General features: G+C 44.6%; 1 protein-coding gene across 1 annotated transcript; it reads left to right on the top strand.

The window, feature by feature from the left end:
* Nucleotides 1-1456: 1456 nt before the first annotated feature.
* LOC147892970 (peroxisome biogenesis protein 2-like) lies at nt 1457-12717 on the top strand. Its single transcript, XM_087387243.1, has 7 exons — nt 1457-1722; nt 2828-2890; nt 2989-3106; nt 3214-3372; nt 3595-3731; nt 12051-12168; nt 12338-12717. The coding sequence occupies exons 2-6, from the start codon at nt 2876-2878 to the stop codon at nt 12129-12131; spliced, it is 510 nt and encodes a 169-aa protein (XP_087243369.1). The 5' UTR covers nt 1457-1722; nt 2828-2875; the 3' UTR covers nt 12132-12168; nt 12338-12717.
* Nucleotides 12718-13036: the final 319 nt, after the last annotated feature.

The raw sequence follows: 13036 nt of genomic DNA on the forward strand, positions 1-13036 counted from the left end.
CAACGAAGACTCCACTCCCGAGCAACTCCTTGTGAGAGCTTAGCACAAGCGCGAGCCAAACACTTGCATCACACAAGTATCTACCGGATTGTGTCAATGTGATTCCATGAAGGAGGGGAAGGGAAGAGGAGAGGGATGGGAAGAGAAGGGGAAGAGAGTAGAAAGGAAGGGCCTGGTGAAGGGGGAGGAATGGCAATCACAAGGCAACAACTCACAAGAAGATAGAGAGAATGAGAGAGCTTGTATTCCAAAAGTTGTACGTACACAATGAAGACCAAAAAACTTTTGGCATTCTACCTTTTCAAGTGAAGGCTAACCCTATACTCTCTTTCTGGTCTCTCGCTTTCTTTTTACAAGCACTTAGGTTCATACGGCTCCAAGGTGGATATCATATAGCCTACCTCACATCCTCTCCTACTTCTTCGCTTTATCTTTACAACTACCTGGCGCTTGCATCAACTGTTAACTGCGGCGGTTAACACAAGTCTATAAAAAAGTATAAACAAGAGGAAGGAAGAAACCCCTTAAGCAGCTTGCTAAAGCTATGTTTATTTGTCTAAGGGCAATAGAGACTAGGATAATAGAGCAGAAAAACTCCGACACTCCTCATCAGAGCATGCACATTTAGGACGCTAACCTTGGAGTCACCCACTCATACACCCATCCACATTGTCCTACTTGGAATCATGCGTAGTCCTGATAGTGACTCATGTGTCGTGGGGATGTTACCGATACGCCGGTGAGCTCTTTTATGAATGCATGAGGGCCTACTCACAGAAAGGCCTTTGTTTGTAAGCTGTCAGCCCGTACTTGGAAACTGGTTTTTGGGCTACTCCCTAGTGTAAAGTAGGAGCCCATGCGGCAATTAGGTTAGCAAGCACTTGCATCAGGTGATGTTGACAACTAAAGGACTTCACGTGCCCCAAAAACTACTTATTGAAGACCGTGTGTGCACAGATCCTAATTTTTTGTTTCTACCTGGTTCGTAAACCACACCCTTTGCTTCAAGAGGTCTTTATCGCCATTAAACCTTGTTTATCTATGAACACTCAGTGCGGTTACACACCGCCGAGTGCCCGCCCAAGCAAGAAAAGGCATGGGCAATGCGGATGAAATAAGAATAAGAAGACTTTCATTTATTGCAAGCATGTCAAATTGCCTATGTGGTTTAGGCTGGGTGACTTATGATTGGATGGCGCGAGTTCGAATTTTGCTGTTAGAGGTTGGGTGGGTGATGAGTGGAGGGTAGTGGCTGCCCATGAGGATGGGTGCACTCACAATGTTTACACACTTGCCCACCCGTGGGCATGCCTAAGGGTGTTTACAAACTTGCCCGCCTGTGGGCACGCCCAAGGCTCATGGACAGGCAAGATTGCCCGCCCATTGCCCACCCACGGTTAGATGCCTTTATTGCATCTCGGGTGCCCATAGTGAGTAAACACCCTCATTAGAAAGCCCAATCATCATCATTGAGCTCCAGTAAAGGCAAGTTATCACGTAGTGCCCTCCTTTTTGTGCGGCAGCGCGGCAAATCACGCCTCTCCACGTGGAAAACACTTAAGGGGACACTCCTTCCGAATGCCAGCATCCTATAGTGCAAGGACGAATTATTCTTATGTGTTTTTCTGAGCTCTCCAAGTTCTCCTGTTTTCCCCGAGTGGTTTCCCTAATCCGGCTTTCGTGTTCTTTTTCGTTGTCCTTCTGAGGTGATCTTCTCCCGAGGTAAGTGCTTGTTGTTTATGGTTTTGTGGAAGCCATTTTTGCCGCATGATTGTCGGTTGTTTATGGTCTTCATCATTCATTATGGATTAGCTGAGTTCTTGTGCGTGTTTCTTTTCTTTTTCTTCTTTTGTTTGGTTGCAGATCTTCTTCTGTTGATTTCTCATGCTTGAGGATTCATAAGAATCGCAGATATTTTTTTGGTCATGACAGATATTACATTAGAGCTGTCCGCAGCTTCAATCTTAGACGATAGAGACTAGAGTAGCCACATGAGCGTCAGATGCTTTCAAGGAGATAATCTATCTCTGTTTTTTTGGTGCTCTCAGCTCATCGCAAAGTCACAGTATGTTTTCTGTGCAAGCACAGTGCCGATTTCATGTCTTTTTCTCCCTGTCTGCAAGATTTGCCTTATCAAGAACGGGGTGGTCTTGGTCTTCGGTGTGAAGCTATTTTGTTTGCTTCTGGATCCTCTTTTGGGTAGTTCCTTCTTTCCTTTGAAGCATGTTATAGTTGTCTTGTCTTCTGCTTTCCTCATTTTTTTTCAGTTTAGCAAGTACGGTTTCTTACTACTTCTCTTGTGGTTTTCCATGTGTCGTGCTAATGCTTTTGTTACCTTCTTCACATATGTTGTAGTCGCATTGGTGCCTAGCTTTATCGAATTTGGGTTAATTCTCAAGCCAGTTTGTAGCTAGTGTAAGACTTTCTTGTTTTTGATTGCGGATTTTGTAGCACTATTTTAGTTGTGTAAGTGATGTTTGATGCTTGTGGTTGAGCTGCTAAGTTTTTTGTGTGTTGTGAGTTATAGCTCTCAATGGCTTATTCTGTTGGGGTTGTTGTATTTGTGTTGATCATTGTTTGTAAAGACTAGAATTTCTGTTATAAGTTCTTGGGAGGTTTTTTGTGTTTGGTCTCTTTTTTTCAGAGAGATTTTTTTCAGTTTCATACCTCTTTTTTCTCTTTCACAAATTTTATGTATGAGAATCTGGTAAACAGAAGTTCAAAAAAGAGTACACAAAAGTTGTCAAAAGCATCATAGATAGCTTCAAATTGGAATCTTTGTACTCTCATAGCTTTATTCGTGGTTGTTTCTCTGCATATTGTGCAGGCTTTCACTGTAGTTGAGCGTGTTTGCTAACTGTAGCTTGCTGGTAGGATGGCTAGTAAAAAGGTACGAGGATCTATCTTCTTGTGTGGGGAAAGGTGCGGTTCAGTGATAGATTGGAATGTGTTGTCTTGACCAGAGTTCATTGTCTGTCAATCTTGTAGGTCTCTCCTTGGGTACCTATATCAAGGGTGAATCAGTTTGATGCAGCTAAATTGGACATGGAGATGACAGCTATGCTAAAGGAACAGCTTATGAAGGTGTTCTCCTTGATGCAGGCAAGTGCCGACTTTTGTTCAGTAGATGAACTTCTCTTGCTGCCACTGCAGGATCATTTTTCCAGAGTTTGTGCACTCCTTTGTGATGAGTGGAACTTATGGTGCAGCCAGGTTTTCTTTCTCGTTATGAGCCAGAATTGCAGGCCTTTCTTGAATTTATGATTTGGAGATTTTCAATATGGGTGGACAAGCCAACTCCTGGAAATGCTCTTATGAATTTGCGATACAGGGATGAGAGGGCATTTACTTCACTAGCCACTATCGGAAAAGGTGTTATTTATTTCGGGCAAATTTGCAATCAAAGCAGTAACGCAAAGGAAATTATAAGGTACCTGACATGGTAAACCTGAGCCATGAATACTCTCAAATGTGCATTTAGCTTGGAATTATGTAATGATGTCAGTTATGTTTTTGTGTGCTTGATGTTTAGCATAAATAGATTTTGGCTTTATCATTGCTAATCAGGAGAAATTTTGTTTCTTAAACTTTCAGTTAGAACTGGGTTGGAAGGTCCTGGACTCACTCGATATCAGAAGCTTGGGTATTGTTTGGCCTTGGTTGGTTGTCGTTATGGATGGGCTTGTCTGCAAATGATTTCGGCCTTTCGACAATGGGGTGACATCGGCCAGGTATAAACAAAAGAGGTGGTCACTTGAATTCTCCTTGCATGCAACCCGATTAGTTTTTTTGCAGCATATATATGTATGGCTACACATGGAGCTCATGGTCTTTGTTTTTTTGGGGACTTAAGACTCTATAGCTTTAGACAAAATTGTGCCTTTTAAGCTAGCATCTCATGCGATACCTAGAGTGCCATCAGAAATGCAACGAGTTTTTAGAATTAAATCAAGATGGGTCTCCAACATGGTGGTTTCGGTTCCCTAGATTATGCATGAGTTCCATTTGAGGAATTTGAGAGAGATTCATTATGCACCTATGCATAAATTCGAAGCAAGTACTCATATGAGGCAAGGGGATCTAAGATAAACAATGTGGGGCCTAATAATCCATCAGATTGAGGCTTACCCCCTTTTTCCCCTTCTAATCCCTCGACTTGCCTTTATTGGAATCTCCATCAGTTTGAGGCTTACCCTTGGCTTTTCCTTGCAAGACAAGCCTTGTCATTGGATTTGTCAAGCTTCTTCCTGCAAGAGTAGGGGCACTTAATTGGTGCCGACTATTGCCTTGCAATGATGGTTGTCACAAAAATTTTGTAGCTCCTGGGGAGTATGCCAAGCAAAAGACTGGCTACCCGACAGGAATGCTGAGAACTGATCCCTTACTATTTCTATCTATGTGATGTGGTCCTGTATTTAGCCCCCTTCGTTCATGTTAAAAAGCTATGTCTTGAGGCCGAGGACTTTGGCTGCGGTGTTGATCTCATTCATGTCTGTCAGGATGGTCCATGCTTGAAAACATTGTATCCACAGCTAAATATGTGGGAGGACTAAGTCTGCAGTTGTGCCAATGACTATGGCTAGGGAGTCTGGATCATGCAGCACCCAATCTTTTGACTGCAAAAGGATTTACTTTGTGTCATTACTACTGGGCCGCATTTTGGATGTCCTGAAGCCTCAGCTCCACTCCTGTATCTCCAAAATCACCCTCACCACAACCCTATTAGAAAACTAGAGGCAGGCTACTTGCTTAGGGCCAACACTACTCCGCAGCGGAACATGATCACAAGAGACTATTGCATGGAACCCAACTCAAATACATGTGCTTTAGTTGAAATGAAGAGGGCAATCCAGATGTGAAAGAGTGCTCAAAAGTAGAGCAAAAACAGATATGTGTGCACGCACACGCACACAGTACTTACTATTGGAAACAAACTGAATAACATTGGTTGCTGCCACATTCTCAATGGCCTTCATCCAAAGCTAGCCAACCTCTCGGCTAACCTTTGAATTGTCAATAGCTTTAATGCAAAAGCTAGCTCCTTTAGAGTATGCAATGATGCCCTAAATAGAGCGGCTCCTGCATGATCTCTACAAGACCAAGGACACAGGGAGGATTATCATGCTTCAGAGCCAACTATTCAACCTATACATTGACGAAACTTTCTAGTGAAGGTAAAGATTCAGAGAGATCAACTCGGACCGATGGGTCGCAAAGTGGATAGTAACCAATTAGCCATGCTCTTGGTCAATAAGCTTCCCAAGAAATACCCAAGGGTTGGTGACTCTCTACTTGGAAAACAACGGAGGCCACACACATTTGAGGAGCTAGGTCCATTGTTCCTTCAAGAAGATTATGTACATCAGTAGGTCCCTACAATAGGCTTTTTGTTGTATGCGATGACCCACATTGTGAGCACTAGTTCGAGGACGAGTCAGGCATAAGCTATGTGCGTCAGTCTCCAACCCTTAGGTTAAAGTCTTGTTTACCCACTGGAGAACTAGCTAGATTAGCTAGAAGTCAGCCTAGATTAGTTTAGGGTTAGTTTAGATCAAGTAGCCGCCTTAGGGCTGCCATTTCAAGGCCTTCCATGTAGCGGGAGATAGACTATCCTCACTTTCTTTCTTGCTCAATACTAACTTCAATTGCAAGATGATGCACTCAATACACAAAGAGATGTTGTGGATTTGAGCGAGAGAATCAGAGGGAGAGAATGTAGTGGACCTCCAAAGAGGAAATAGGTACAACTGGATAATGAATGCCCAAAGGGCTGAATACAACTATATGAAGGGACTGAAACCCTCACTGCAAAACTGGAAAGACTAGACTACCTAGAGGAGGTGGATCCCTGAAGAGGTTGAGGCTACCCTATTGGTTTGCTGTGGGGAGGCCTTGTTGCTGCTATTCCGAGGGCTGAGGTGCCCAACTGTGGATGAAGAATGAGGGCCAAAGGCTGCCCTTTTATAGGCTGCTAGGTTAGCTTGGCCGACCAAGTCAACACCGACCGTTGACCCTGGTCGGTTGGTCATTGCAATTGTTGACCAGGTCAGTCAAAAAGTCAACGTTGACACAAAAAGTCACCTCGATGTTTTTTACATGCGATGACGTGGTGTTGACTGTCTGTTGACTGTGTGCTGATTGCTGACCTCGCAAGGCTGCCTGCATGGCTGTACGTGATGCCTGCGTGGCAGTTAACTTGGTTGCTTGCATTGGCAGCAGCTAGCATGGCCACGGGCTTGTGGATGCCCGTGACATCCCCTTCTGCTGAAACTCGAACTAGGGTATGAAAGGGGCCTCCCATCGTGCTGACGTAGGTGATTGTCTGTGGTATACCTAGATGATTAATCCTGATCTGAATGCCTGGTTCATGAATCCGAAGGTGATCTCTTGGTTCGATGCCTGATTTGTAGGAATTGAATTCCTACGTCTGGTGCTAACTTCTGGTAAGGATATTGGATGTGGGTTAATGATACAGGATGATGCTCCATGTGTTTTTCCTCGGTGCATATAGGTGATAGGGATGGAGGACTAGGTTTGAGAGAGGCATCCTGGTCTTGTTGTAACCCGTTGCTTGCTGTAATACTGTATCCTATAATCTATTGTATGACTGCGTCTTGATGGCGCCTGTCTTGAACCCCTTGAATGACCGATATCAAAGGTCAAGGTGGAACACCCTTATTCCAATAGATGAACCCATGGCCTGGGATTTTGACATCCAAGCCTTGGTGCTGATAATCTGGTCGACTTCAAACTGGTGCCACCATTGTGCTCCTAGGATGTCACATGCACCCTTGCACTTGGGTGCAATGTGACACATTGGCTACATCGACAAGTGCATAACAATTCCCTAATAGGAGATTTTGTCGTGTGCTGTGATCCCTTTGTGAGCCCTTGTCCAGGGACAGTCAGGCACAAGCTACGTAAGTCAGTCTCTAAGCCTTAGATCAAGTCAGAAAGTCATTCTTGCTCACTGGTACCCACTGGAGAACAGTATGATAGTGTTTCCATCTTAGGGTTTAGTTAGGTCTAGGTCATAGCGTAGGTTAGGAGCCCGAGAGGGACCCCCAAAGGCTGACCAGGATGCCCAGAGCAAGCAGGGAAGGCAGCCTGCAAAGGCTGCCTAAAAAGTCCCCTGGCAAATGAGCCAGGGTTTTTTTTTAATAGGCTGAACTGAGCCAAGCAGGCTGCAAAACAGCCGACTCAGTTGGCTATTTGCAGCAGGCTGGTTGGGCCAGCCAGCCCTATAAAAGGGCCCCTTCCAGCCCTCTTTTGCTCATTGAGTCCTCCCCCCTTCAGCCTCCTACAGCTCCACTCCAGCCCCCCGTCTGAACAGCCTGACACTCTCCAGCAGTGGGCCTTTGACCAGCCTCAGCTCTTGGCCTCAGTTCGGCCCTCCTGGAAGGTGTTCACGCACCGCATCAGACGGGGAGTTGGGACAGCAAACGGAGTGACGTTTGGGGTCTGTTTCAGCAGCTTTTTTCAGTTATCCTTTACAGTTTGCACAGCTCACTTCTCAGCTCTATATTTTCAGTCATTTCTCAGCTCTCTTTAGGATCTACCACTCCTAGCTTTCACTCTCACTCATGCAGTAATCCTGCATTCTGGTGGACAGCACAAGCCTCTCCCTTGCCTTGCAGAAGTGTCCTACATTGTCAATGTGGACAGCATTAAGGTCTCGGTTTCGCTCAACGTTGCCTCTCGGGTCTTTGGGTTTGCTATATGTGCGCACAGTGAGCTCTTCAGAAGCGTGTTTCCGTGCTTTCTCGAAGAGTGTTATTTGTATTTCTGAGTTCCCGAAGTATAAAGAAAATTCTCCCCTGATTGGGGAGGGGGGTCCTTAGTGGGTACATGGACTCAATCAGTTGTCAATTCAATTCCCTCTCTACTCTTATCTCCTTTCTCTCTTTATGGTGCATAACGCTAATTCCTCGCTAAAGCTTTAAAGGTCTTGCTGTGATTACACGATTAGATTACTGTTGCATGTTACACCCTTTTGCCCGAGCTCAAAATCTGAGCAAGCTCGTGTGCACACTCATAATCCCGTGGCATGAAACTTCTGACATACCACTGGATGTCTGTACACAGCCCATGGAGAAATTTGCTCAGCTTTTGATTGTCCTCCGGCTGCAGTTGTAAAAACACTTGAGTAAATTTGTTGGCAAAATGATTCACTGTCTTGTTTTCTCCCTTGCGTAGCTCGTAGAACTGACTCTTGAACCTGTCCAGGTATTGCAGTGGCAAGAACCATGATCGAAGATCTTTCACGAATTTCGTCGAGCTGTAGAAAGTTGTCTCCTCGTCTGCAACATAGTGGTCCTCTTGCCACTTGAGCCACCGGGTGACCACCACCTCTGTGAGGTGCATGGATGCTAGGATGCACCGCTCGTTGTCCTTCGTAGGCATCACTGGAAAACAAATTTTGAATTGATTGAGCCACGAAGTCAACACTAAGGGTTCTTGCTTACCATGGTGTGTGAAGTTGAGTTTCCCCGGAAAGGAAGGCTTGGCTTGAGGTGGAATTCTCTTTGTTTCTCCCCCTGTCGGTCGGAGTAGAGAAATGAGAAGCTACCGGTCCCATTCTTCCTTCTCTTCTCGAGCGGTACGTTCTCGGTGCTCCTTGGCCTCATGAGCCTCGCAGTTTCGGAGTTTCTAGGCTTCCCAAGTCTCTCAATCGTGTTCATGTTTTTCTTTTCCTGATCGCGTGCCTCCGGAGTGTGTCTTTTACGCTCTCTGGCGGGGTGCTCATGATCTTCCTGCATCTCCTGAAGCTGGGCCATGCGGGTGAAGAGAACCTCAGACTGTTGTTGGTGCATCTGCATCATAGCCTATAACATGGCTGTCATGGTAAACATGGAAGTGTCTGCAGGATTCTGTGGTGGGGGGTGTGTGTGTGTGTACGCGCGCGCAAGAGGGCAGCATAGAAGATTCTTGAGGATCATCATGCTGAAGCGGCTTTTTAAGCTGAAAACTTATTGGAGGCAGCTTGTTACTTCTTCAAAGTGGAATGCATGGAATGAACATAATTGTGTGAGGCCCCAGAGACTTAAATCCATTGTTTTGGAAAGATGTTGGCCTATTGCTTCAGGTCACAAAGCCTATTCTCATTACATTGAGGCTTCTTGATGGGGATGACCCTTATAATTGGAAGGTGTATGAATTGTTGGATAAGGATTGAGACAATTCAAGTTTTAATGCTTTGTATGGTTGGAGGAAGGTTGAGGGCACTTACAACCTCTCGGCCGACAGTATGATTCACCTTTGGAGATTGCAGCCTTTGTTTTGGATCGATAATTTCAAGGGCAAGGGCTATTGAGGCGGTGGAAGGATGGGAGATAATATTGAGATCAGCTGTCTCAAATGCAGACGATTGAAGGAAAGTGAGGGAGGAGCTCACATATTACAAGCAAAGAAAAGAGTTGTTTGGCTTGGAGGATGCACAAAATGACAAGTTTAAAATTTCCTCGTTTGTTGGTGGAAAGGACTATGGAGCAGATGCTCTATTGTTACAAGGATTGGCCATTCGCAATACTCAAACAAGGTGCTAGCTCTTTGCCTATTGAGTGCCTCTGGAGAATTTCTGAAAACATTGTATCTGAAAGAGGAACATGCTTGTGGTCCAGAAGGCTAATGCTTGTATTCGCTAATGCAAAGTTGTCTATGCTTAAACAAGTTTAGGATAGAGTGCACTCCTAAACCATATACTGGATTTTGACCTGACAAGGATAATGACAATGATGCAGCAAAGGCTGCTCCTAAGCATGAGGATGATGATGAGGTCCAGATGAGTCAAAAGGAGGAGGGGGCTGACACCACTTTGTTAGAAAATGTAGAGGTAGGTTGCTTGCTTAGGGCCAACACTACTGAGCAGCAGAAGATGCACTCTAAGATCACAAGAGATTAATGTGGAACATGACTCAAATAGATATTCTTTACTTAAATGGGCAATCCATAAACACAGCCTACTGGGTTTGTTTTGCTGCATTGTCTATAGGAAACTCTTTCTCTCTGCCACACACCTCTGTGGTGGGCTTTAGTAGCTGCTCAAGGCTGAGCACTCATGCAAAGTTCTGCTCCATTGTTCTATGCTGACAGACGCTTCCTCTTCAGATTAGTTATGCTCTCCTACTGGATGTAATCTGCACCAAGGTTTGCTCTGGATCTGCTGTGTGTCTGCTCCAACATGAACGGTTTCTGACCTCTTTGCTGCCCTGGAATGCAGCTTAAGTGTGTTGTCCTTGGATTGTGAAGTAGATCCCTGGATCTCCTGCTCCTCCTCTCTCAGAATAGTGACTGCAGGTGAGGCTTCAGGAATGACTTTGGCTCCTTGTGTGGGACACTAATTATAGGGGGAAATCCCCTCCAAAATGGCCAACTGGTTGGGCAGACTGCCGACACAGTCTTTGGTCCACAGACAGCTGACCTGCTGCTATCTCCTGGGTCCACCCAGTCTGCAGATAGCCGACATGCTTCTGTCTTCTCATGATAAAAGGATTTCCTTGAAGGCACCTTGATGATGGTTCTTCCATGCCTCCTGTACCTGCTGCTGTTGCCGACCTGTTTGTGCTGCTGTACCCACCGCCCTCCTGATGTACTTGCTGACCAGGTACTGTTGCAGCCTTTATTTACTGCTGCTCACTGTTCTGCCCTTTGCTTGGGCTGTTGGCTGGGCTCTTTCCAGCCCCACAGCCAGCCCATGTGGGCATCCTGTGGTGGCCGTGCCAAATAAACCCTAACAGGGACTTCAGTATAGCCATGTTGCTGCCCACATGGCACCTAACCCCTTCCCCCTGTAGGTTCATCCTCCCAGAAGTATGCTAAGGTGTCAACCCCGTGAGCTCTCCTCATTTGGGGCTCATAGGTTGGGCATTGGCCCTATTTCTCCAACACCCCCTCTCATGACACACTCTGGCCCAACACCAGCTCTATCAAAGAACTGCTCCATCAGCTCCTTTGCAGATGCTCTTAGGAACATGTCGAGGATGTCTTCTCATCTGGCCTGAATCCCGCATATTGTGTGTGCAATCTATTTTTGTATTATTTCTTTTTGTTGACTTCATCTTGATGCTTCCAGTCCATGGCTGAGTCTGTCCTTCACCTCCAGAGTGCTGACAGAAACTGAGTACAAAGACTTTGTATAAATGGATGCTCAAGTATGCGTGGGTGTGTGGATTTGTATGTGTTAGAGCATATGTTTATACGATGGTCTACACCCACTGTTGGGTGCTGATGATGTCAGTGGGGATGTCATAGTAGCTAGTCCCTGCTATGAGTGATGGGTTTATGGTTTTCAACCTAATGAGTGATTATCACGAGATTGAAACTGCACTATGATGAGTTTGGGCATGTTCCTGGACTCATCTAGGTACATGTCACCTACTTTATACATGCCAATGCTTTTAGACCTGTGAACTCCATAAATGTCACAAATGAAAAGCAGGATTTCGTGGGGAAGTGGTCATTGTACAGGGTTCATCAATGTGAAGGCTTCTGAAATTTTAGTAAATGTGATTGTTGCCCTTTTCGTACGTAGTTCACATGCATGCATGATGACAAATAGTGAATTTTTTCTGCTTGTAATCTATGTTCAAATTTACATCTGTGTATGCTTGTTTACTGCAAGCTAGCGACTGAAGGTAGAAATCTTTTCTTGTCAAAAGTTAGAGCTTATATGCCATTTAAGAACATAATGCGTTCCCATCGTTCCAGAAACTTCATTGGGTGGGGATATCTGTCATTACGTGGGGTCTCTCCTAATTTATAGAAAGAATAAAACTCATCGGGGGCACCTACTTGTCTCTAAAAGGTTTACATTCTGAAATCATGGCTCTTTTGTTTGCCGGCTAAGCAGTATGTTTTTTGGCTTGCATAAACCTCCTTGGGACACAAAGCATGGGAAACTGTGTTCCAGCTTGCAAGTTTTGTCAACCTGCTTTTTTTCCTTTGAACGGGAAGGTCATATTTTTTTCTTGAATCATTGGATAGTAGATGTCGCCGATCACATTTTGCTATTGTAACTGTTATCTAATGTATCGTTCTTCTTTGTGGTGCAGATATCGAAGCTTGATAGAGTGTTTTCTTGGTGCAAGACTTATCTATCAAAGGCCGAACATGGATCGATCAGTAAGCTTTGAGTACATGAACCGGCAACTTGTGTGGCATGAATTTTCGGTATCCCTCTGTCAATATTTTTTGTGAGATATGCTTTTGACCACTGGAGTGGGATTGTGCAATAATTGAAAATGTTCACAATATAGAAAACAACTTTTATGGCAGTGCTACTTACTAACCTATTTAATTTTTATTTGTACCAAAATAACAAAATGCCATTAAATTGCAGGAACTTTTACTGTTAGTTTTACCACTTTTGAACATCACTTCTATTAAAAAGGCTTTACATTTCTGTTTTCAAGTGGAGAAGGGGCAAAGGCAATCACGAAAGAGGATGCTTTTCCTGTTTGCGAGCGATGCCCGATAACTATCACTTACATCGCACTTCTGTGTGAGCATCAATATTGCTACTATTGTTTGAGCACTAGATGTATAGCAAGCTCATCATTTCGATGCATAAAATGCAATGTACAGGTTTTGGCCATGAAACAACGTCATTTGCAAGTGACCGTTGAAACAAAGAATTAATGGAAGTCAGCCGGGTATTATAAAAAGTAAGCGTGTGAGTCACTTTGTATGAAACGACTCCTTTATGAGTGGAAATGTAAAATGGGTATTCTATTATAAAAGTTGGGTTTTCGTCCAAGTTGCGGCCTGTTGGTATTGCGATAATTCTTTCTATCTTAAATGGTGCGTTGCCCTATGAGCTAGATTTAGATTTAGATGCTCGTTTGGGAGAGACTAAAATGAAATCGTTAGACTTCACAAGCAGTTGTAGCTTGAATGAAGAGATTTGGACTACTTTTTGATTGGCCTTCTCCTTTAGTGCTAGCCTTCGTCATGGCTGAGTTTGCCCTTCACCTCCGGAGTGCCGATAGAAACTCAGTACGAAGACTTTGTATAAATGGATGCTCAAGTATGTGTGGGT

This window comes from Dipteris shenzhenensis, chromosome 16 (genome assembly GCF_047967505.1).
Source record: "Dipteris shenzhenensis isolate YYH24624 ecotype China chromosome 16, Dip_SZ_1.0, whole genome shotgun sequence".
NCBI lineage: Eukaryota > Viridiplantae > Streptophyta > Polypodiopsida > Gleicheniales > Dipteridaceae > Dipteris > Dipteris shenzhenensis.